Source organism: Grammomys surdaster, unplaced genomic scaffold (assembly GCF_004785775.1).
Source record: "Grammomys surdaster isolate TR1022 unplaced genomic scaffold, NIH_TR_1.0 348, whole genome shotgun sequence".
Lineage (NCBI taxonomy): Eukaryota > Metazoa > Chordata > Mammalia > Rodentia > Muridae > Grammomys > Grammomys surdaster.
Genome location: NW_021604767.1, coordinates 5559188 through 5584605, shown reverse-complemented (window position 1 = coordinate 5584605; position 25418 = coordinate 5559188). Strand labels below are relative to the sequence as shown.

Sequence of the window (25418 nt, the reverse complement as noted above, 5' to 3'; positions counted from 1 at the left end):
CCCTCTTCTTCTCACTACTAAGGCAAATCCCTATCAATTGTTCTTGCTTGTTTCAAGGGAAATGGCAAGATCCTGTTCACTCTCTTTCAGGCTAGTGTAGATTTCTTCCCTGGTCTGAAACTCACACTGGTAGAGACACACCTTCATATTACATAATACATAGAGGATATTGGCCAAGAAAGGTACAATTGCACTATGATGGGGACACCCTCCCTTCTCCATGGTATGGACTCTTGTCATATCACACAATCACTTTTGAATCCAGGCCTATCTTTTCTCTTTCCTTTCTGCTGAGTACCATGATTTTTATTCTTTGAAAAAAATATGCATGTATGTGTGATATATACTACTTACAATAATATAGTGTATTTTGACCATATCCACCCCTTACTACCTTCCTCTAGCTCCCCTTTGAGAACCCTAACATGTTCCCTGCCAAATTCATGTCCTTTGTTTTTAATAACTTACAGAGTCCAATTGTGTTGTTCATGTGTCATGGCTGTGGGTTCATTCACTTGGATCTGGGTAGCTTACCAGCATCAAATGTTTAAAGAAAAGTGATTTTCCTTCAGCAGCCTTCAATTACCAGTCTCCATGCAGCTATGGGTATGGGCCTCAAGAGCCAGTGCCCTATTGATGCTGGAATTCTGGCTGGTCTGGTTGTACACAGGTAACCACAGCTCCAGGTTCATGGGTGCAATGGCTTTCCTACCCATCCTCTTGCATTCTTTTTATCTCCTCGGTTTTTTGATGCTCTTTGAGCCTTGGGGTAGGTAAAGGTTGACACGGGTGAGCCATGAACGACTGAACACTCATAATTACTTACTCTTGGCACATTGATTAGCTATGAATCCACCTCCAGAAGAAGCTTCTCTGACCAAGTTTGAGAGCAACACAAACCTATGAGGATAAACATAAATACTGAGAAGCTAATTAGACAACATGACCACTTAGCCAATACAACAACAGGAGGTTCTCCCTTAGTGCCTATGATATCCTCACCTATAAGCTTTTAACTACATTTACAGAATTAGACCCGGTGGAACAGGCCTGAATCAAAGCAGGAAGCACTGGCTACCCTTGTAACAGGTCACCTCTAATTTCCTTTTTGTTTTCCATATTTTCTAAAGTAAATACTACATTTTGGTGAACATAGCTCAGTGAGTGAAAACTGTGAACTACCATGTGGGTACATGATCCCTGCAAGAGCAACAAGTACTCTTGACCACTGAGTTATTATTTCTCCAGCCCCAATATTCAATTTCATTATGTGTTCCTTTTAAGACATGGTCATACTATGTAACTTTGATTGCCCTGGAATTCACTCTGTAGATCAGACTGGCCAGAAATTCACAGAGATCTATCTGTTTCTATCTTCCAAGTGCTGAGATTAAAGGTATCAATCACATTAACCTGAGTTTGATTCTCCAGCATCCATATAAAAAGGTGGGCAACATTTTTGTTGCCAGCTGAGTCAAAATGAGAGCTTCAGACTCAGTGGGAGACCCTGTGTCAAAGGAATAAGGCAGCAAGTAAGGAGGAAGTAAGTAGAGAAAGAAAATAGATGTTCTGCTTATATACTCGATACTTAAATATCACACACATATAACATAGAATACCACACATACACCCACATGCACACACACATACATGCAATTATTTCTTCAACTTACAAAAAGAAGTTAAGATAAATCATAAGGGCTATTATAGTATATACAGAGAAAATTCTCATTTAAATTACAGAATTACTTCAATAATGATTTAGTTTTGACTGCAACACCAGAGGTGAGCACTTGCAGTAGGCAGTGTTTAGTAGACAGATCCTAGCCTTGGGCTGGGCAGATGGCTCAGGGCAAAGTGCTTGATGTGTGAGCATGAGGAGATCAGTTTGCTTCCCAGAACCCACATAAAAAGTTGGGCACAACAGTACACCCCTATGGAGACAGGGGGATCCCTGGGATTTCCTGGCCATCTAGTCATATTAAATCAGCAAGTCTCAGGATCAATGAGAGATGTACATTTTAGCTTATCCAGACATCAATATCTAAGCTCCACATACACACATACACACGCATGTGCACACTCCCTCCAAACCACCCTCATGTCCACCCTTGATCTGAGGATGTGTCTCAGTGTCACAGGACTTACCTACCATGTACAGAGGCCCTGGTTTCCACCCTTAACACCATAAATATAAACATAAACACAAATATAAATATAAATATAAATAAAATTTCTTAACCATGCTGGGATTTGGGGAAGTTGTGAAGAAGGTTATTCGGGAATATGGAGGTTCTCTACCATGCCCAGTTTATGCAGTGCTGGGGACTGAACATCATTCTTAGGCCCCTGGACAGAAATACACACATAGATGTGTCTTTTGATATGTATGTCGATTGTTGGTTAGCTTCAATTTCTATGTGGTCATTCTCCACTCCTCTGCATTGCCTTCTTCATGCAATCAAAGTACTTTATTCCATTCATCTCTGTGACTCCACCCACCCTATAATTGTTTGTGACAAACCTGTCTCTCTTGCTAGGTTATGAGCTCCCATTGACTATGTCTCCTGTGTCACACAACCCCCAAGAAAGAAAAGGCACCAAGAAGTCAGATCACCAGCAAGCAGTCCTCCTCTGCCCCTGAGCACTTAACTCTAAGTATTACACTATACAAAGTAGAGAGTCAATTAGATCAAAGTGCTTACCTCTATCAAGAGCTGCTGTCTGTGAATCCCAGCCTGTTGAAGCCAGAGATGAGTGCTGCTGACTCACACAGACCAAGTCAGCCCTAGGCATGCTTAGCTAGTCTAACTGTGCAGCTATACAAACTCAGGCCTTTATGCCTAGTATTTTAAAAAAATTTTCTAGAAGACACAAGCAGGCTTCATTGGCCACAAAAAGGCCACATGGGCATCCTCCTTCAGTTCCAGAGTGCATCCAAGCACTCTCTGGCCTATGCCTAAAGTCACATATCTAAAATCCCCACTCTCTCCAGTTTAGAAAGCAGCATGGACAGAACTCTTCTCTCTAAAGAGAAGTCCCTCTTCTCTTTCTTGTGTAATTATTGTTTGCTTTTTTTGTTTTAAATATAGCGTTTCACGTAGCCCAGGCTGGCCTTGAATTTACTGTGCTGTTAAGGCTGGCTGTCAACTCCTGACCTTCCTGCCTTTACCTCCCAAGTGCTGGCACTGTGTTAGACACTGCACCTTACTGTTCCCTTTGACCCTCACTATCTCACACATATTTGTTCCAGAAGAGGAAAGGGAGAGAAAGGAACAGGTAAAGACAAAGGACTGTCACCTTAGGTAGCCTTGAGTGAGTCCACCATTGTCATAATGGTGGTATCTTGGGCTATCTCACATCCAGACTAGTTAAAAACAAAGGTCTGTGGCCTGTCCCACCCATTTCTCCTTTCCTTTTACTGTACACAGTAAGTCAAATCCTGCCCCAACACCCACCACCTTTCTTTTCAGACCTCAGCTCCACCTATTTACACCCAGAATCCCCTCCCAGGCAAGCACTCTTTAATCCTCTTCCACCTTCTGCTAGCTAGTCTCATCACTTCAGAAAAAGCTTTGTCACTTTCTGTGCCACCTTATTCTGTGAATACATCTGAAGCAGTGGGTATGCACAAAGCAGCACTCACAACATCTTCAATTAAGGAAAAGAAGGCCACTCATTTTGAACTGTTCTAGACTCAAGAGAAGAATGCAGGCCAGTGTTTCGGAAGGTGATTTCATGGCCCCTTCAGATTTTTCTTCCACAGTTCACTTCCTTCCTTCCTCTTACCTGGGCCCATAATGTGCAGGGAAGGGTGCTGAGGGCTAGATACGATTCCCAGGTTACTTTCTTACCTATGCGACTCGAGGCCACTATTTAGCTTTTGTTGTCTCATCTGTCAAGAGGGATCTTAGTATACTCTATCTCTTAGGTCATAAATATTAAAATAGTTCGTTTAAATCAAGCACTTCAGGAGTCTTTTGGCACAAAAACAAAATAAATAAAAGTTAGAGATACTTCCTCAAACATGAGTATTCAGAATTTAAAATTTTTACTTTTCTTTTAAAAATGCTATTACAATAACTTGTCTCTTTTAATGCATATCTTAAAGTTGCAAATGGTGCTTCAGCTACATGATTAAGTAGACTCTTAAAAGTAACCTGTGCCCTAACCACTACTGATACTGTTTCTTTCTTTTTTTTTTTTTCTTTTTGTTTTTCGAGACAGGGTTTCTCTGTGTAGCCCTGGCTGTCCTGGAACTCACTCTGTAAACCAGGCTGGCCTTGAACTCAGAAATCCTGCCTCCGCCTCCCAGGTGCTGGGATTAAAGGCGTGCGCCACCACCCGGCATGATACTGTTTCTGTGCAGAACTTCTTTCTTTCTCTTTTTCAGTTTTATGGCTTGGAGATTGGGCCCAAGGACTCATTACATGCAGGGCAATGGCTCCACCCGTTAAGCTACCTCTGTGGCCCCACAAACATAATTCTAAAGTACAATTCACTTGAACCATAGGGGGTGTCATCTGTTAAACTTTTGATAAGAAATTAACATCTATTTGTTGTCCTTGCTGGATATCTAGCTCCTCTGCAGTCTAGAATCAACTGCTTATTCAGTGTGTGTGTGCACGTTTGTATGTGTGTGTAAGCATGTGTGTGCAAACATGTGCTTGAGCATGTGCACACTGTGCAAGTATGAGTGTGTGTTGCTTAGAAAATAGAGCAGGTCTTCAGACATGCAAAATTCTATCAGCCCCAGCATTTGGCATTTTCAACCATATACTCAAGTCATAAAACACTGTTCATATAAAATAACTGCTTTGGGCATGCCAGTGTTCACTTGCTAGAGGACTCACTTTCCCAGAGAAAAGTCCTCCACTGATGGAAGGTAGCCTCAGGGGTAGCCCAGAGATCAAGAGTCAGATTTACATCAAGGAAGCTGAGCCCACCAGCTCCTTCCTTTTTATTCTCTCTCCAAATAAAGAAGTGGCATGTTTGCCCCATGTTTTGTTTACTCTGGATTAACAATTACAAACTGTTGGTACAATCACCTGATTTAGTTTAAAAAAAAAAATCCAAGCTTTCCAGTAAATTTGAATTTCAAGTTAACTGGAGCACTTTTTTTCCTGTGTACCAAATGCAGTATTTGAGAAGACAGAACAATATTCCTGCTTATTCAAAATTCAAATTGTACTGGCCACTGTATTTAGTCTGGCCATCCCATTTGTCAGATGAATTATTTCTGAACATATTGCTGCCTTTTCTCCCTAACTCCTTTTTTTCAATAATTTTTTAAATTTATGTTACATTCTGATCGAAGCCCCTCCTCTCCTCCCAGTCCTGACCTTATAGCCTGCCCCCATTATCCCCTCCCCTTCACCTCAGAGAAGGGAAAACCCCACTTGGGTACCACTGCACCCTGGGATATCTAATCCCAGCAGTACTAGGCACATCCTTTTCCTCTGAAGCCCAACCAGGCGGTTCAGGTAGAGGAAGGGGACCCAATAGCAGGGAACAGAGGCTGAGACAGCCCCCACTCCTAGATTTTTGTGCTTTGAAGGAAAAACAGTACACCAACTTGTCACATACTCTCTCAAGTTTCTGGAAGCTCCAAGAATCACCAAGAATTCTCATTTGCATTGAAACTGAGGAAGAAATCAATAATCTAATGTAATTATGAAACTTATTTTACATAATTTTATTACTTAGCTTCCTCAGTACAATTATAGAAATAGATGACAACTACATTTGTATTTTAAATGTGCTTATTTGGTCAGAAAGTTAGTGAAATCTAGTTTGTCAAAACCAATTTAATTATGAAAAAATACTGCCACCTGGAGATCAGAAGAGCAACGTGCTTTCTAACTGAAACTGGAATTACAGGAATACCTGCTTTGACCACCACACATTTCTACTTGGGGTTTGGGAGTTTAATTTCCCCTAGTTGGTTCATATTGACTAAACTTTCTCTCTTAGCTTTTACTATGCTGTGGACACTATGCTGGCATTGATGAATATAAAGACAGTAAGACCCAGATCCTTCTTTAAGGAACTAAGAGTTTAGTAAGAGAGAGGCAGGTATAATCCCAGAAATCTAAGATGCAAATACACAGTTGAATCTAAATCACAGGATGGCACACTTGTAATCCCCAGAACTCAAGAGGCAGAGGCAGGAGATTAACCTTTAGTTGAAGGCCATCGTGTTCTACATACTTAACAACTAAATCTACATAGCAAGACTGTCTTAAAAAAAATTAAAACCTACCATTATATGGTTGAAAGAGTAAGATGGTTTGTATTTTCCCATTCACTGTGGATATCCTGTCTCCTGTGATCCTATTCAGTGTGTAGACTACCTAATTGACACATATTCCCCTCTTGTTCCTCAGACCGCACAGTTGTTGAGCCCAGCTCTCTTCCCTGGACTTCTGTAGACCCTGAGAAAGATGAGAGGATTGTATCTATATGCATGGCTTGTAACTGTGATAATGGGGAAAACCTCAACAGTCACCACTACAGGAATTTCAAACAGTTTGTAGTACCACAGCATTAAAACAAAGGCTATGCAGCAGTGCCTACCAATACAGACAGATCTGAAGCGGGGTGTGTGTGGGGATGTGTAAAAACCAAGCTGCAGATCAATTTACAAAATACAATACCATTCAAAGATCCCAAAAGCCACTTGATATTTATGTTACATAGTAACAGTTTAAGTATAGACACCTAAATTAGCAAGCTCCATTTCCTAGTGACCCTGGAGGTCTGTAGTAAGATAACCAAAGAGGATGAGAACAGGAGAGTCTGCCTTTTCTTAAGTTCTAGCTCTTTAACCTAAAAATAGCAAATTATGAAATATAACATGTGTTCACTTTGAAAACTGGGGCCATAAATGCGCGCGCGCGCGCTCTCTCTCTCTCTCTCTTTCTCTCTCCCCGCCCCCCCTCCGTGTGTGTGTGTGTGTGTGTGTGTGTGTGTGTGTGTGTGTTTAAAAAGAATTCCAGGTTTTTGGTTTTGTTTTTTCCTAATGGAAGAACATATCATAGCACTTAGGTACTTAGTAACGTCACTGGCATAATCTCTAGACACAATTATTCCCTTCCTAGGTAATAGGGAGACTGAAGGACAGAGCTGATTCAGTCTAAGAGGCTCGGGATCCAAAATTTCCTATCTCCACTCTAAGAAGGCCATCCACACTAAGGAAAGAAAAGTTTTCTTTAGTTGAAGATTGAGCCTTCTCTCTCAACTCTCAATTCCTTCTCCCAGGGATGAAGTGGGGAGTCAGACAACAAGATTGATTAGCCTTTCTGAATCTCAGATTCATTTCTAAGATGGGGATTATGATGTTACCTTAAAGGACTGTCGTGAGGTAAAGCGGGACGGGTGGCACATACCTGTAATCCCAGCATAGGCAGGAAGTGCAGGCAGTAAGATCTCAATAACATAACCAGTTCCTGAGCAACGCGGTCTACACGAGACTCTGTCAAAAAAAAAAAAGAAAGAATGAAAGAAAGAAAGAGAGAGAGAGAGAGAGAGAGAGAGAGAGAGAGAAAAGAAAAACGAAAAGAAAACGAAGACAGACTGATAGGCACACTTAAAACCTAAACGAACTCACTCCCCCACCCACCTAAATGCAATGTTTGGACACTGGCTATTTACAGAATCACACTCAGCATCAGAGTAGCTGAACCAACACCGGTTCTCAAAGGCAGCCAATCCGAGATGTGGATCCGCTGCTAGGGTGACAGTAGGCTCCGCCTTCAGATTTGTTCGAAAGGCATGCTGGGAATTGCAGTGCATGGGGGGCGGTCCTTCAACGAGGTGGCTGGCCGCTTTCGGTGAGAACAATATACTGCCAGTTACCGTGAGGCCATTGCAGAGGCAGAATTGGAGTGGCCAACAACAACTTTTCTTTCCTGCTGTCTCTAGAGCCATACCTGAAGGCGGCTATGGGAGCACGGAACCCAAAGCAGGGAATAGACCACCGCTAAGGGACCTGGAAAAGGCGGGACTTTGCGCCTCACAGAGGGACCCGCCCCGAGTACATCATTTCCGTAAACAAAGGGCGCTTGCCCCGGGTTTGTGACTCAGGCTGATGTCCGGTCTTGCTGCAGCCATGGCAGAGGCTTTGAACGCTCTCTGACCTTTTACAGCAGAGGAAGGGTAACCACCGCCCTTTCTTCCTCCGGTATGTAATGGGATGAGGGGACCCCGCAACCTGCTCTTTCGAGCCCGTCAGCACTTGCTCTGGTCACTGCTGGGTATAGATGGGTCATCGCGGGGCTGGGTTGCGGAAGGGAATGAGGTGAAGTCCAGAGGCCCCTTCGGTGATTCTGGTTGGAAGCAAGGCCTGACTTTCAACTGTGAGCAGTTCGTCCTCTCTGGAAAGGTCCCTCGTCATACAGAAAGGATTTTAGGGTCTTGTGACAGATGTTATCTTCAGGACAAGAGAAAAATCGCAAGCTTGCTCCTTCAGAGATCATTGGTTTATTGGCGATGCTTCATGTTTTAAACAATACTGTGGGGCTGAAGAGGTGGCTCTGCAGCTAAGAGCACTGGCTACTCTTTTCAGAGAAGCTTTTTTCCGTTTTGCTTTTTTTCCGTTTTGTTACCAAATGTGTATTAGCATCCATAGATTTAAAGGTTAGTGTGCTTATGTGTATCATCAATTACATAGATCCTCATCTCTTAGAAACCTACTCAGTCATCTCTAAAGTTTTATTTAATCTGTATTACATCTAAACAATTCCCAAATGACTCAAGTGGATTCACTATTGGTATCTGAGATTAGAGACCAAACGTCATACCCTTTTCCAAGAAAACCCTACTCTGTTAGCAACAAAACAAAAGCCTGACATTATCTTTATAATTCCCAACTAATTCTTTCAGGACAGTAGTAATCCATTTCAAAATAGTCATGGTAGGACTAAATTCAATACTTTAAAAATTTAAATTTTATTAGATGACTGTGTAGTGGTGCATACTGTGCCCTTGGAGGCCAGAAGAGGGCACTGGATGCCTTTCGACAGAAGTTACTGTTGTAAGCAGCCTTGTTGGGCTTGGAAATCAAAACAGACCTCTGAAAAGAGTAGCCAGTGCTCTTAGCTGCAGAGCCATCTCTTCAGCCCCACAGTATTGTTTAAAAGACCCGATATTCAGAATGCATTTAACAATTTGAAGAGAGGAATAGGTATGGATTTTTTTCTGACACTTTTTTGTGATAAATTAATAACAGAATTAAGAAAAAATCAAATCTAATCTTGTGGCACATGCCCATCATCCTAGGACTTAAGAGCAGAGGGAGAAATATCATCATTGGAGGCCAGCATGGCTCACATAGTAATTTCTCAGCCAGCCAAAGACAGAGAGAAAAACTGCTTTTCAAAAAGAAAAGGTGAGGTGGTGCACACTTTTGATGCCTTTAATCCCAGGAGGGATTTATGCTTTTAATCATGCAGGAGACAGAGGCAGGTGAGTCTTTGTGAGGTCTACAGAGCAACTTCCATGTCAGCCAAAGCTACATAGTGACACCTTGTCAAGAAAGAAAGGAAGGGCCAGGCAGTGGTGTCGCATGCCTTTAATCCCAGCACTTGGGAGGCAGAGGCAGGTGGATTTCTGAGTTCAAGGCCAGCCTGGTCTACAGAGTGAGTTCCAGGACAGCCAGGGCTATATAGAGAAACCCTGTATCAAAAAACAAAAACAAAAGGAAGGAAGGAAGGAAGGAAGGAAGGAAGGAAGGAAGGAAGGAAGGAAAATAGATATGGGAGTGGTGGTGTATAGCATACCAATAGAATGTATCTTACATAAACCTTCAAGGTGCAGCTTAGACTACTGATACCCTGATGTACACGTATGTGAATCTGGTTTCGAAGGTTTAGAAGCCAACTAAAGCTCCAGCAAGGTTGGACTGTTACATGGGTGATTTGTTTATATTGCTCACTTATAGAACAGTGGCTTCTTGAGGTTAAGGGCTTTATCTCATTCAATTCTGCTTTCCTAGGACTGACAGCAGTGCCTGGCTTGTGGAAGAAAGACAATAGATACTTAGAAGATGTGTGAATAGAGAAAATGCTTTTAAAAATTATTAGGGCTGGAGAGATGGCTCAGTAGTTAAGAGCACTAGCGGCTCTTCCACAGGTCCTGAGTTCAATTTCTAACAACCACATGGTGGCTCACAACATCTGTAATGGGATCTGATGCCCTCTTCTGGTCTGTCTGAAGACAGCAACATTATACTCACATACATAAAGTAAATAAATAAATGTTTTAAAAAAGTTATTAGACAGTTGTTTGTGTACATTAGCAAAGTAGATTCAACATAATGACTTCAATTCCTGTTCGTTTGGTCTGTGGAATGTGCCTTTGACTCTCAGTTTACATCTTTATAGCATATGGCTGTACTCACCGTGTTTTCATATTTAGGTCTTATGAAGCTGGTATTGATGCAAGGAAGAATTTAAGACAATGGAAGAACGGAAAGCAAAGAGGAAGAGCCCCAAGTCATTCCGTGTCCACTCTATTCAGGTTGTTAATGCAAAAAAAAAAAAAAATGCCATCCCAGCTAGTAAAAGCACAGGGTTTTCAAATCCCACATTGCAGTCAACTTCCCAGAGGCCAAAGTTAAAAAGGTGAGTTCTTTTCTTTGACATTTTCAGGGTAAAGTGCTATTAAAAACCTTTGTTCAGCCTTTTTATCTCTCATGATTTGACTTTTTTTTCCAGTGCTGGGGATTGAACCTGGGTCCTCACACGCACTAGGCTCTACCTCTGAGCTAAAGCCTTGGCCCATGTTTTGACATTTAAAGCAACAGTTATTAGAGTTTCATTTGAATAAAAATTCAGAAAGGAGTTTTCAAGCCTGGAAAAATATCTCAGTTGGTAAAACTCTGGTCTTACAAACGCGAGGGCTTGAGTTTTATCCCTACAACCCATATAAAAATTCCTGGATGATAGCTCATTCCTGTAATCCCAGCCCTTGGGAAGGCAAGAGGATTCCTGGGGCATGCAGGCCAGACAGTCTAGTTTAATTGATGAGATCCAAGCCAGTGAGACTCCATATCTTGAGTAACGTGCTCCTGGGGATGAGATCTAAGAATGTCCTCTGACCTCCACATGCATTCACACTGTCAGGCACTATCATACACATGGCCGTGCACATCCTCATGCACAGACACACATGTGCATAAAGGAAACAAATTTTAGGAAATAGAGTTTTACCATTTATGCCTGTTTTCTTTTTTGGGAGCTGTTAATTGGTAAAATTATCTGGTAAATGAAAACTTCCAAATTTGAAAGAATAAAAATGCATTTGCTACACCCAAACTTTAAAAACCATAACTATTCTCTCCACTTCAGAGTATGGATATCATGGGGATCTTCTTAAAATGTACATTTTGAGTCTGCAGGAATGGGTCTTCACATGACCATTTGTTAAAAGATCACAGGTGAGGTAATGGACAGCATTTGTGATATTTCTTGTCACCTTGATGAAGGCCATGGCCACCTGGGAAGCCAGATCTTCAAATGGAAAAATGCCTTCATCAGATTGGCCTGTAGGCAATTCTGTGGGATGTTTTCTTGGTTAGTAATTGATATGGGAGGGCCCAGCCCACTACAGACACCCTTGAGGAGGTGATTCTGGGTTATATAAGAAAGCAGGTTGAGCAAGTCAGGGAACAGAGTCCCTCCATGGACGTGCTTCAGTTCTTGCCTCCAGGTTTCTGCCTTGAATTTTCTGCCCTGACTTCCCTTCACGGTGAACTATAAACTATAAGTCAATTTAAACCCCCCTTCCTCGAAAGGTTGCTTTTGGTCATGGTCTCTATCACAGTAAGAGATACTGACTAATGTGATTTAATTCCATATAAAATGCCTGTAAGAAAAATACAGGCCTTGGGGCTGGGATGACTGCTCAGTAGATAAAGTGTTCCACTAGACAAGCATCAGGACCTGAGTTTGGATCCCCAACATCCATGTATAATCAAGGTGTGGCTGTGCACATCTGGACCTCCAGCACCAACAATATGGAGATAGGGACTCCAGGGGCTTGTGGTTCAGGCAGTCTAACCAATATGGCAAGCTCCAGGTTTGATGAGAGGGATGCTATCTCAAAAAATATGGTAAAGAGCAACAAAGGAACTTACCTGACATTAACCACCAGCCTCCACACATGCATGCACACACAAGTGCATACAACATGTACTTGCATGTACCATGTAACATGGACACGCACACACACTATGCAGGCCTTTCCTTGTGAAGAACTGTTACTGACTGGCTGTGAGTTCTATATTTCTTTTATTTGTTTTTTTGTTTTGTTTGTACTGAGACAGCATCTTATTATGTTACATTGGTTTGCCTGGAACTTACTATATAGACTAGGTTAGCACTCCCTTTCCTCCAGGGTGCTCAGATTAAAGCTGTGCACCACCACCCCAAGTTCCAATTTTTTTTTTCAAATCTTATTTGTGTGTGTGTTTGTCCTCATATGTGTTTGTACGTGCCTCGTGTATGTGGAGATCAGAAGAGGATATTGAGTCCCTTGGAACTAGAGTTACAGTTTTGAGCTGTCATGTGGATGCTGCAAATTGAACTTGGGTCCTCTAAAAGAACAGATAGTGCTCTTAACCATTGAACCTTCTCTACAGCCTAAAGTCTAGATTTCTTAAGAGTTGTTGTTAGTTTCTTTCTTTACCCCAACCCATCCACGGGCTTTCACTCCTATACCCTCACGAAAAGATGTACATTCCCTATTTATCTTATCCTTGTGAGTATGGTTGTAGGGATGGGGTCTTTATTCATTGTTATATGAAAATTGAGTATTGGTTCTAAGTATGTAGACTACCGAATCCTCTATAGTACTAGTTAAAGAGAATGCCAATCCCTTTTGCTTTTTAAACTCTTACTTGGATAGCACCTTTGAAAGCCTAGCTGACTCCGTCCTGCATGAACTTTTCTCTTGTCTCTCTCTCTCTTTCTCTCTCTCTCTCTCTCTCTCTCTCTCTCTCTCTCTCTCTCTCTCTCTGTTTTTATATAATAATGTGAATTTGCATGGCATCATCTCTCTAGTGTTTGAGAGCCTGGTATATGCAGAGGTGTGTGATAAGAACCAAGCAAAGGGCTCACAAATGCCCTTCTGGGGAAGTAGCACCTCAACTAAGACCTGAAGGTTTTGTGATCAGTGGCCTGACAAAGATGGCAGGAAGTGAAGGATCTGGATGTAGGCCCAGGACTCGAATGAGAAGACAGAAAATATACTTCCAGGAGGCTAATGAGATTAGGGACTAGTGTTTGTTTGTGTTTGTTTGTTTGTTTAATTTGAAACAGGGTCTCACTTTGTAGCCCTCACTGTCCTTAGAAACGTTATGTAGATCAGGCTGTTCATCCATTTATCACTGCCTCCTCTGTATCAGGATTAAAGGTTTGAACCATCACACCCAAAGAAACTAGGGTTTCTTAAGGGTATTGGATTTAGGCAGGCCTTAGCTCTTGAAGGCTTAAATGATATGACCTGGAATTGTGTAGAAATAGACTTGTCTGCCTCATGGAGAGGAAAAGGGGACCAGGGACCGTACATAGGACCAGGTGGGTCAACTGGGAAGGTATTGGAAGATGATGGTCAAGAGACAGGATGATGGCAGCAGGCAGGAAGTTAGAGTGTATCAGTCAGCTTCAAAACTGCATGAGGGGACCTGAGGACCGTGGCAGAATTCGGGATGATAAGTTCTTGATTATGGATTTTAAATGTCTTTCCCCTAAGAGCAAGCACTCCTAGGGTGCTGTCTTCAGAGCAGGAACCCCAAAAAACTCACCCAACTATAAACAGTTCAAGGCTGGCATTGATAAAGGTGAGTGTATGCTGCATTTTACTGTGAAGTGAAAAATACAAAATAGGATACCAGAAAGACTTATCAATCTTCTTTTCAATATCTTTTCAACCTAACAAATTAGTATATTGCACAAACATACTAACATCTTTATGTTTCTACACTTTATATAGGTAAACTTTTTTTCACCACCTGTTTTTGTTTGTTGCTGGCTTGAGGTTTCAGGTTTTATTTAGTGTTGACTTCCTCTGATTTCTTATTTTCAAAAAAAAGTTCATTTATTTATATGAGCAATTAAACAGGAGTCTAATCCAGAGCAACCTGAGAGATCTAACTAAGGCTAATTGCATCATCTCTGCAGGGTGATGAAAGAAAAGAACAAACTTCCAGGAGGAGAAGGGAAGGGTGCTCAGTCCACGCCCATCCAGCACTCCTTCCTCATGTCCAGGAGATGGAGCGCGGGCTCCTTAGCCTGCTGAACGATTTCCATTCTGGAAAGCTGAAGGCATTTGGTAAGACAGCCGGGTGCTCCTCACTGCTCTGCATGCTACCTTCTGCATATGGCAAATCCTGCTTTTAGTTGTGTATGTTCTTGTGTGTGAAAGCCAAGGACAACCTTGGTGTCATTCCTCAGCACTGCTTACCTTGTTGTTTGAGAAAGGGTCTTTCCACGTATCCTTTTCTTTTAGTAAAAAGCAAAGGAAAGCTGGATGTGGTGATTTATGCCTGTAATCCCAGTATCTGGAAAGTAGAAGCAGAAGGATGAGAAGTTCTAATCCATCCTCAACTACAAGCGAGATTGAGGACATTCTGGTCTACACTAGACTGCTGCAGAACAAGTAGAGCAGGAAGGACTGGTTGTGTACCTTTGCTGTAGTTGGTAGTGCTTACAAAATCCGTGGTTTAACACCCAACATTGCATAACAGCCAGGCATGGTAGTGTACACCTCTAATCCTACCACTTGGGAGTTCCAGGAAGTTCAAAGACATTGTCTGCTACATAATGACTTTGGAGGCAACCTGGGCTACACGAAACCTGCCTCAAAAATGACAACAAAAAAACAAAAAGAACAAAAACAAGCACACATTTCAGAGTGCTGAGTGAGAGGGAGAAAGGGAGGCATACGATATATAAACATAAAATGTAAGAATTTTAGATTTTATTGTGATGAAATATAATTAATGAGGGAGGGTTTTTTTAAGGGAGTTGTTAGGGCCAGAGACATGGCTTAGTGCATAAGACAGTTTGCTGCACAGCCATGAGGATCTGAGTTTGTATTCCAGCAGCTGTGTAAAAAGCTGGCCATGGGCATGGACCTGCCTCTAAGCCCAGAGATATGGGAAGCAGCTTTCTGGGGCTTGTTGGCTGTCAGCCTTGGTCCAGGTTCACTTAAAGACCTGACCTTAAAGGAATGAGGTAGAAAGTGATGGGACAGGAACCCTGACGTCCTCCTCTGGCTTCTGCATGCCAGCATGGACAAGTATGTTCCTGTATCCTACATGACACCACATACATGTGCGCACACATTCACAAGGGATGGTTAGCTGTAATGTTAAAGTAGGGCTGCTGCAATGGAATAACCATACTGACATACTTAAATTAAGTTCTATGCCCCTATGAATGGTCTTCTATGCCCCTTTGTTCTTTAGAAGGCAGCCTAATCCACTTCTGAAAAATAAAACCATATTGTATAATTTATCTATTTAAAATAATACGGGAAGTCTTTATCATTCAAATGAATTTAGACTTAGTTTGTTCAGTTTGTTTTTGTCTTTTGAATGAACTATAGACATTTCTGTCTATATAGAGCAATAGACAATTCAGTCCCTGAAAGTATGCTCTTTGCTTTTGCATTTTTGAAGCAAGATCTTCTACATATATAGCCTGGCTATCCTAGAGTTCATGCTCCTTGGCCTTAGTTTCCCATGTACTGGGAATTTTTTCCCATTTTGAGACAAGGCCTTGTGTATCTCAGGCTGGCTTCAAACCCACTGAGTAGTTGAAGATGACCTTGAACTTCTTATTTTCCTGTTGCCACCAGCCTCCACCTGCTAAGATTACAGGCACATGCTATGACACCCTGTTTATATGGGGCTGGAGACTGAACTCTGGTCTTTGTCACTGCTAGACAAGCGTTCTGCCAACTGAGTTACATTCTCAGCCCACTTGCTTTGTTTTTTGAGGTCGGGCCCCATGTATTGTAGGCTTCAAACTCATTACGTAGCAGAGGCTGCTCCTGGATTCCTGATCTGGCTCCACATTCCAAGTGCTGAACTAGAGGAGTGGGTCACTTCACCCAGCTCTAGTTTTATTTTTAATAGAAGTATCTAGGATTCTTCCCCCCCAAAAAAATACAGTTTCTTCTTTTATTGGAAGTTTATGAAAGAATGCTTTTCATTGAGGTCCCATCAGCAGTAGGCATTCTTTCAATTTTTGCCAGTCAAGTGAAAATTTTAAAATGACCATCAAACCATGCCATGTCTACTTGCTAAGTAGTTGATTGCTCTCTTCAGGGCCTTTACATAGTTTTTAGTTTGATAATTTCTTACTTTGTCATTGTCAAGAGCCCTTTGCATGTTTTACGTGGAAACAATACATTTTCAAAACTTACTTTTCCAAATACATTTATGTCTGTTGATTTTGTGATAATACATTTAATCCTGTGGGATTGTTGGGTTTTGTGCACTTACATCTTTCTTCTTTCATGGTTTCTGAGTCTTTAGTCCATAGGAATACTTAACGTTTGACAAGGAAGACAGACTCCCAGTAATGGGGAGGCTAAGGCAGGAGAATCAAGAATTCTAGACCAGGTTGGATTATATAGGAGCCCCCGACTCCAAAAATGGTGTATTATTTTCTTCAAAGAAAATGTTCTCTCCCCTTATGCTCCACCCAACCCCAACAACATGGTATCCCAGAATACTTCACTTCTTCCCTTCTGCCCTGCTCACTCTTTCTAGTGGCAATCCCCTTCCCTTAAGGTCAGGGGTTTATTTGATTGAAGTCCTTCCTCCCCTGTCTGTGCAGTCACTAAGACCTGGCTGTAAGGGATGCCATGAAAATTCCATTGCTAGGCTATTTCTTTCTTACTAGATCATTATTTTTTTCCCATTTTAATGGCTGTGAGTCCACACTGCCACTTCACCTGTAAGGTGTGGGCATTTATAGTAGGACTTTTCTCAGAGATCCCAGCAGGGAATCACTAAGCCTTTTTTAACTGCTAACTCATCTTTCCTCCTACACATGTTCTTTTTGTCTTATAAAGCATGACTGGCCCCCAATGTATGTCTTCCTCTCAATTTCCCTCTGTCAGGTCTGTATCTCTGTATTCATTTACGTTCTCATTCATTCTCTCTCTCCCTCTCTTTCCTCTCCTTCCCCACTTTCTTCTCCCCTCTTCCCTTCCTCTCTCCACATGAACATACGCCTCTTCAGGATTCCAGATGCTGATATACACATCTATGACATACCTGAATGCATTTCAGCTTTAGCTTAATTAATAGTATATTCTTGCAATATATTTAGAAAAAAAAGGAAAGTTCATTTTGTTTTGTTTTTTTAATTGGAATACCAAGATGTTGCAGAGGCTGTACTTGAACTAGATGAAGGTGTAGACTATGTTATGTATATATACATGCGATAGTTGTCTGAGCAGGCAAAATCTCACCACACTGGACCTAAGTTAAGAAATAATGGGACTTGTGCCTTAGTGAAGTTGCCTTGCATTACCATGTATATTATTGAAAATATTAACTGTGTAATGTAATACATCATGCTTCATAAATATTTGCATTTATATTTCCTAAAGGAAGAATTCATAATTGGTTGGAAAAATAATTTGTGGTTGAAATTCTTAGAGAATTCTACACTTTACTCAGAATACTACAAAGTGTTGGCTTTCTCAGTTCAGTGGGCAGTTGTCAAAATGGACATAATTATGGTGCTCTTGCTTCTGTATACAATGTTACAGTGGAAGAAAAAGTACATCTTCCCTACTAGAGAAATTATTTTGCTTAAAAAAAAGGTATTTTATACACAATTTTATTTTAAGCCCCAGGATCATTTTTCAGATTGGTCATTTTTTTCCTGGCCAAAAATTGTATCTGCTTTCAAGAGTCAAGAGGCCAAGATAGGAAGATTATGAGTTTGAACTAGCTTTCATACCCTGTCTCAAAAAAATAAAGTCAAAAGATAAGTAAAAAGAATTATAGTTATATACAGAAAATAGTTATTATTAACAAGCCAATTTCTAAACAAAGAAAATGGATTTCTTTTGTGCACCTGGAGTTTAAAAGCTGTTCCTTGAGGTTGTAGGCTTCAACACTAATCTTTTTTAATGTTCTGGAATGTTCCCCAGGAAATGAATGTTCCATAGAACAGATGGAACATGTTTGGGGAATGCAGGAGAAATTAGCTCGCTTGAACTTGGAGGTCTACGGGGAGTTAGAGGAACTTCCTGAGGAAAAGCAGAAAGCAGCCAGTGACGCAAACCTGGACAGGCTTCGGTCTGACGTGAGTGGGGTGCTCCATCTATCATTAAAGAAACGCCTTCATGAAACAACACACACATACCATAGTTCACATTTTAACTATCAGTGATTTGTTTATACAAATTGCAGTCATCACCACTATCTAATTGTAGAACATGCCATCATCCCTTAAAGAAGCTCATGCTCAGTTTCTTGCTGTCTTGATGAGCTGGGCTCCATGGGCACTTCCTGCAGATGACATTGTAAAGTGTGTGTCCACAGGGTAGGGGTGGGAGGGTCTCCTACTTAGTGTGGTATCCTCACATTTCATCTCTGATGTATTTGATTCTCTTTAAAGAAATACAGTCTAAGAAAATGTGTGAATTTAGATTTATTGGGAGCATATATTATCATAATCCTGGTAAACTTCTAAAGGAAATACTTACTTCTGAATATTTTTATGTATGTGCCTATATTATACAGAGACCTCATGTATATGCAGATCTTAAGTACACAGAAGCCACTAGTCAAAAGACGCTTGCCTGCCTAGATGGTTGTTTATTTTTAAATCCAGACCAGTGTTTGGTCTTTACAGCAGTTTAGAACATTGCCACATCTTTCAGTCTGCTAGAGCCACCATAACAAAGCACAACACATGGGGGTTTAAACAATAGAAAGTTCTCCCAATTATGGGAGCCAGAATGGGAGCTCAGCTAAGTTGCCTAAGTTCTTCATTGCAGGTAGTCATCTTAATGCTCATTTAATTTTTTTCCTGTGTACATCTGTCCAACATGTCATGTTAAGGTCATATTGGTTTAGGGACCACCCCAGTGACCTCATTTTAATTCCGTTGTCTCTTTTAAAGACTCTGAACATTCTGACATGTTATGACTGGGAACTAAAGCATATAAGTTGGGGATGGAGTTGGGGCACCAACCAGCCCATAACATCTTGTCAATTTGCCTCTTTAAAACCTTTTTTTAGGGGGCTGAAAAGCTGACTCAGCATCTAAAAGTACTTGCCGCTCTTGCAGAAGACCCAGATTCTGTTTCCAGCACCCACTTGATGGCCCTCGACCCTCTCTAACTTCAGTTCCAGGGATCTGAAGCCCTCTCTGGCCTCGGAGGGCACCAGGCACACATGCAGTGCACATGCTTACATTTGGGCAAACACACATACCCGTAAAATAAAAATAAATATCTAAAGCCTTAGGGAGCTAGGGAGATGGCTCAGTTGGTAGAGTTCTTGCCACACCGGCATGAGGGCCGGAGTTCAGATCCTCGGCACCTGTGTGTAAAGTGCCTGTAATCTCAACACTAGAGAAGCAGAGACAAGAAGATCTCTGAGAATTACAGGCCGCCCTTTCTTGCTGAATTTGTGAGCTTCAAGTTTGGTGAGAGATTCTGTCTCAAAGAAATAAGGTGGAGGACACCCAGCAGTGACCTCTGGCCTCCTTATGTGCAAGTCCACAGCAACTTATGGCTACACAGACATTTTTATAGAACAAAAGAGAATAAATAAAAACTGACCCTAACGTATTTTAGCTTCATGTTCACCAGAGACAAAAGAGCTTGTTTCTGCAATTTTTCTTTTTCTCTTTTGCTTTTTTTTTTTTTTTTTGAAAAAGTATATATAAGGCAATTGTCGGCCCACACTTTAAAAATTTCACTCCTAGAAGATTAGCCGTGTGGTCTTGTAATCCCAGCATTTGGGAAGTGGATGTAGGAGGAACAGGAGTTCAAGGTCAGCCTCACCTACAAGGTGAGTTCAAGGCTAGCCTGGGCTATATGGGCCCTATCTCAAAAAACAGACAAAAAGCCCTTCAAGCCTGTACTTTAAAGATTAGTCAACTCTGCCATACATTTTTTGATCTCACAAGTATTAAGTTCATGGCTTACGTTCAATTTTTCTTAAATATAAGTTTAATTTGTGTACCTTTAGAGCATTTGGGAAAATAACTAAAATAACTAAATCAGTTGTACTTAATAACAGTGAGCAGTCTAGTTAACATACCCCCTACCATCCTTTCTTTTTAAATGGTTTTGAGGTACTGGAGATTGAGCCAAGGGCCTTATGGATGCTGGGCAAGCACTCCACCATTGAAACTACAGTCCCAATGAGCATGTCTTTACTTTGTATTTCTCCGTCTAAAATTAAAGGTAGTGTGGTCTGAATGTCTATATCCTTCTAGAACTTGCACTTTTAAGTCCTCACTCTGAAGGTGGGGCAACAGGAGATGGCTCTGTGGAAGGTGACTAGGTCAGGAGTGGAATTAAATGTCCTAGAAAAAGAGGCTGAAAAGAGACACCCCTCTGTTTCCATTCTGTGAGGACACAGTGCAGAGTGCTGTTCTGTGAGCCAGACACCAGCTCCTTTGGCATCTTCGTCTTGGACGGCTGTTCTCTAGAACTGGAGAAATGAGTTTCTTTTTTTCTGCAAACCACTAATATAATGATATTTTGTTCTAAGAACCCAAATAGACAAAGACAAGAGGAAAAAAATTCTATTTTATAATGTTAATTGAACGATTTGTGAAGTATTTTTGTAAATCATAAAAATTTTAAAGATTATAATCATGGAAATGGCATTTTTGTTTAAAAAAAAACAAAAACCAAACTATTCTTTAAAAGCTAGACATGAGTCCAGCAAGATGGCTGAGAAAGTAAGAGTGCTTGCAGGGTAAGCCTGGTGACGTTTGGACCTGAATACAATTCCTATAGCTCATGTGAGAGCAGGAGGATATAACCAACTCCACAAGGTTATATTCTGTCCCCCACGTGTGTACTGTCTTCACAGACAGGCAACACAGTACACACAGTAAGGATGACATTTCTGTTAAAAGAACATAGAGACACATATCTGTGAACATCGCACTCTGTAGGCCGAATCAAAAGAATCATGAGTTATGACTATCCTGGGCTACATAGAGTTCATGTATCCAGATTCTCTTTCAAAAAGAAACAACAGATACACAGTGGAGATTATCGTCATTATACATGATTCTAAGAATACTTCTAAAGCTCCTAGTCTGTATCATTTGCTTCTGTTCTCTCCTCACGGTCAAACTGCAGTGACTTTACAATTATTTTGTAAAAAGGATTTCCTATCCTAGAAAACTTTTTGAGAAGATTTTCTTTAATAGTTTGCTCTTTCAGTTAAAACCTACATGAAGCTCTTTTAAAACATGGTTTACAATGAGCTACTAATATTTCTCTTGTAAAAATTAATATTCAATTTCTTTGTGTTTCAGTTAGAAGAATTGAATTCTTCTATGTATCCTTTGCCAACTATCAACAGTGTAAATTCAAAATCTATTTTTTTGGGTAAATAATTCCTACTGTATTTTATTTATTCACTAGGGCTATGTCTCTTCCCTTTAGTTTCCAGATTGTTTCGTTTCAAGGCTGTGTATGCTGAAATTCCATGTCCTCTTTGTTTTTTGTTTTATATTGTTTTCATATTTTTCAAAACAAATTTAATTGTTACTCTTCAAGTCATAAATATTATGTAGTAGACTACAAGAATTATTTTGATTCTGAGATTCTGTAACTATCTGGCAGGTATTATTACCTAAGGAATATAAAATTGAAATTCAGGTACCAGTAAAACACAACTTTTAAACTAGCAACTTTGAAGCTAGCACACTGTAGAGTTAACTTGAAAGAAAACACCATCTCACAAGTAGGTGATTTTGATTTCAATATTTCAGTCTGAAACAATGACTTAGGGAACTTTTCAACCTTTTTTTTAACATGTTTATAAACACGATTGCTAATACATAAGAATCATATGAAATGATCCTACCTTCAACATGCTTTCTTTCATATGAGAGGGAAACTCTCCCTTTGCATACAATAATGGTGTGAGATAGGACTTTTGTAATGTACTTTTACACATTAATAATGTGACATTTCATACATTCATTAACATCCTTAAGGGGCTTCTGTAATACACACTGCTTTCTGTAGTGGTATGTATGAGGAAATTTCTAAACTAGATAGAATATACAGAAGTTAGAATAGCAGCAAGTCAGAATCCTGCTGTAACGTTTTATACTGTGACTAATTGCTTAGCCGTGCAGTAACAACAATTAAGTCTGTGCTGCTGCTTTGAACTTGGGCATGAGTATGAATTACACATGCCATCCTATCTATCTTCTATCTATCTATCTTCTATCTATCTATCTATCTATCCATCTATCTATCTATCACCATCCAGCCGTTGTCCCCCCCCCCATCCCATTCCTTCTCCACTCCTACCACCGCCTCTAAGAGGACACTTTCTCACCAACAGGCCTCAAGTCTCCAGAGGGTTATGTGTGTCATCTCTCACTGAGACCAGACCAGGCAGTCTTCTGCTGTACATGTGGCAGGGCCTTGGACCAGTTCCTGTATGCTGCCTGGTTGGTGGCTCAGTGTCTGGGAGCTCCCTGGGGTTCAGATTAGTTGAGACTGCTGGTTTCCTATCGGATTGTCCTCCCCTTCAGCTTCTTCTACCTTACTTTACTGTCCAGTGATTTTTTTTCCCATGTGTTAAATCTCAAGCCTCTCAACTAGACAGTACTTTGGATGGCCATGCCTCTGTCTGTCTGTCTGTCTGTACATCCGTACTGCTGATGTGCAGTTGTCCTCAGAGTACTCAGATCACTGTGTGAATAGGACCTTGAAAGGTGGCAACAGCTGAACAGTTTAGGACTAAGGAAAATGAAAGGGATGATTAAGATTATAGAAAAGATTTTAGAGTTGTAAGCATTGCTTCATGTTTGGGTTTCAAAAAGAAATTGTCAAAAAGAATTTTCAAAAAGAAACATGGCAAAATAGCATCTTTAAGGGGTTGTAATCCAATTAGTCTTTTAATGTTTTCCTTCCACTGCTTCCTTGTCATGGAAATGATTATTGCTGTATTAAAAATAAACCTGGACAGGCCTGATGCTACACTCCTATAACCCCAGCAATGGGGGCTGAGGCAGGAGGATTTAGAATTTGAGACTATAAATGTTTTTAAGCTTCAAATTATACACATCGCATAATTCTCTACAGTGAGCTCCTGTCCAAACATGTTGGTGACACCACAGCTTTCACTAAGCCTCTTCAGATCTCCCTCTGTCCTCCCCTCTGTCACTTACCCCATTCGTTTTGTTTTGTTTTGTTTTTTGAGACAGGGTTTCTCTGTGTAGCCCTGGCTGTCCTGGAACTCACTCTGTAGACCAGGCCAGCCTCGAACTCAGAAATCTGCCTGCCTCTGCCTCCCAAGTGCTGGGATTAAAGGCATGCACCACCACAGCCTGGCGCTTACCCCATTTCTTGTGTTTCCTGGTTACTAAGTGTAAATTCCTGAAATTTACAAGAAGTCCTTGCTTTAAAATGAAAATCTTCTTAGCTGATGACTCCAGACAGAAACTTCATTTGGCAGATGCACAGGACGTTCCCAATGCATACAGCAGCTAAAGTAGTCTGCAGCCTGCTCTGCGGGATGTGCAGAGGAGCAGCAGCCATTATGTTTCCAGCTGAGTCCAGTAGCAGAATCATCTTCCACAAAAAACTCTTGAGTCATGCAATGCAAGTGCAGTGATCATGTTCACACGCCGCTTCAGTCCATGTGCTGCTGTAATCCACCGCTGGGGAGCTCTCCCCAGGAAGTGGGATACAGGGTTGTGCTGCTGTGCTTGCTTCTGTTGCCTTAAGGGTTATACTTGAAATGCATTGTGCTAAACATTCAGTCAGGCTGAAGGATTTGTCCTTGCCTTCACCACACTGGCTCAGTGCCAGTCTCACGTTGGTGGTGCACAGGTGTCCTGTGGTCGTCCAGCTTCTGTTTACGTCAGACAATCAGTACACACCCAGATGTGTTTCCTAATGGCCAGTGACAAACGTTTCATAAGTACTTGTGAGATTTGCTATTTTTAATAAAGTGATTGTTTTAAATGATTGTCTCTGTTGTCTCTTTGGAAGACCTAGTAGTTCTCAATCTGGAAACAAGGGTTCAGTCCTCCAAAGCAAACTGTGAATAAAATATGAGGATCTTGTGCCATCTCTGTGAATTCCATACCTTCCGCATATTTAACGAAAGTCCATAGCTTTAAAGGCAGCCCTTGACTTGGTTCTCCGTTCTTCCCATTAGCCTTCCACTGTGCATTTACTCAGGTTGGGTTCAGCTTTCAATTTCAGTGGAGTCCATAAGGAATTACCAGCAGGTAGTGGTGGCATGAGGAGTAATAGAAGCACATAGTGTAACAAAAGATGCGTAGCATGCATCTGCTACTGAGGAAGCTCAGCAGATACGATTTCCTCCTTGCTTGATGAGAATCACACCCATGACTCACAAGTGCTAAGCAAACACTATCACTGAACTACACCAGCCACCTTTTTAAATAGATTTTTAAAAAAATTCTTGACGATTTTATATGTATACAATGTGTCTTGATCAAAGTACCCCCACAACTCCCTCCTTCCATTCTTCCTAAACCCTAGTTCTTCCCCCTCCCACCTTCATATCCTATTTTATTTTTATAATTCACTGGGTCTGCTTAGTGCTGCTTATGTGTGCCTGGATGTGGAGCCATCCGTGGTCAGCCTCCAAGTAGCCACACCCGCAAAGAATGATGACTCCCACTCCCCCAAGAACCATCACTTGTGAATAGCTCTTCAGTTAGGGGCGATGTCTTACTAGCTGCTCTCTAATCCCCGGGGGGTGGGGAGGTGTTGACTGGTTTGATCTTCTGTAGGTAGCCATAGTGCTGTGAGCTTAGTGCAATGCCCATGTCACGTCTGGAAAACAGCATCTCACAGCAGTCTTCCCATCCTCTGGCTTTTACATTCTTTCTGCTTCTCTTTTCAGGATGGTTCCTGACCTTTGGGGAGTTGATATAAATGGCTTATTTAGGCTGAATACTTGACAGTCACTTAACTCTTAACACTTTAACTCTTAACACTTAACACTTTTATGAGATTACTGCCACCGAAGCTTCTCTGACCAGGGTTAGGAGAAGTATCCATGTATATAAACATAAGTATTTAGAAAGTAATTGGTAATAGTAGGTACTCCCCTATTATGACATCTCCAGCCATGGGCTTTTTACCAGGTTTATAGTACCAGACATGAATTCCCTGCTTTGGAGCAGGCTTCAGAT

The 25418-nt window shown here is 41.2% G+C and overlaps 1 protein-coding gene and 1 long non-coding RNA gene across 2 annotated transcripts; one reads left to right on the top strand and one right to left on the bottom strand.

Moving 5' to 3' along the window:
• Positions 1 to 716: 716 nt before the first annotated feature.
• Positions 717 to 7735, bottom strand: LOC114630885. Its single transcript, XR_003712874.1, has 3 exons — positions 7622 to 7735; positions 7389 to 7474; positions 717 to 763 (listed from the first exon to the last, which is right to left on the bottom strand). It is a non-coding gene; the product is annotated as an uncharacterized LOC114630885 (long non-coding RNA).
• A 344-nt stretch (positions 7736 to 8079) lies between these two features.
• Ccdc28a (coiled-coil domain containing 28A) lies at positions 8080 to 24216 on the top strand. The gene is given in 7 exon segments (XM_028779250.1): positions 8080 to 8182; positions 10417 to 10622; positions 14181 to 14257; positions 14260 to 14331; positions 18178 to 18332; positions 19274 to 21562; positions 23682 to 24216. Coding segments are annotated over 5 exon segments (570 nt in total). The 5' UTR covers positions 8080 to 8182; positions 10417 to 10458; the 3' UTR covers positions 19376 to 21562; positions 23682 to 24216.
• Positions 24217 to 25418: the final 1202 nt, after the last annotated feature.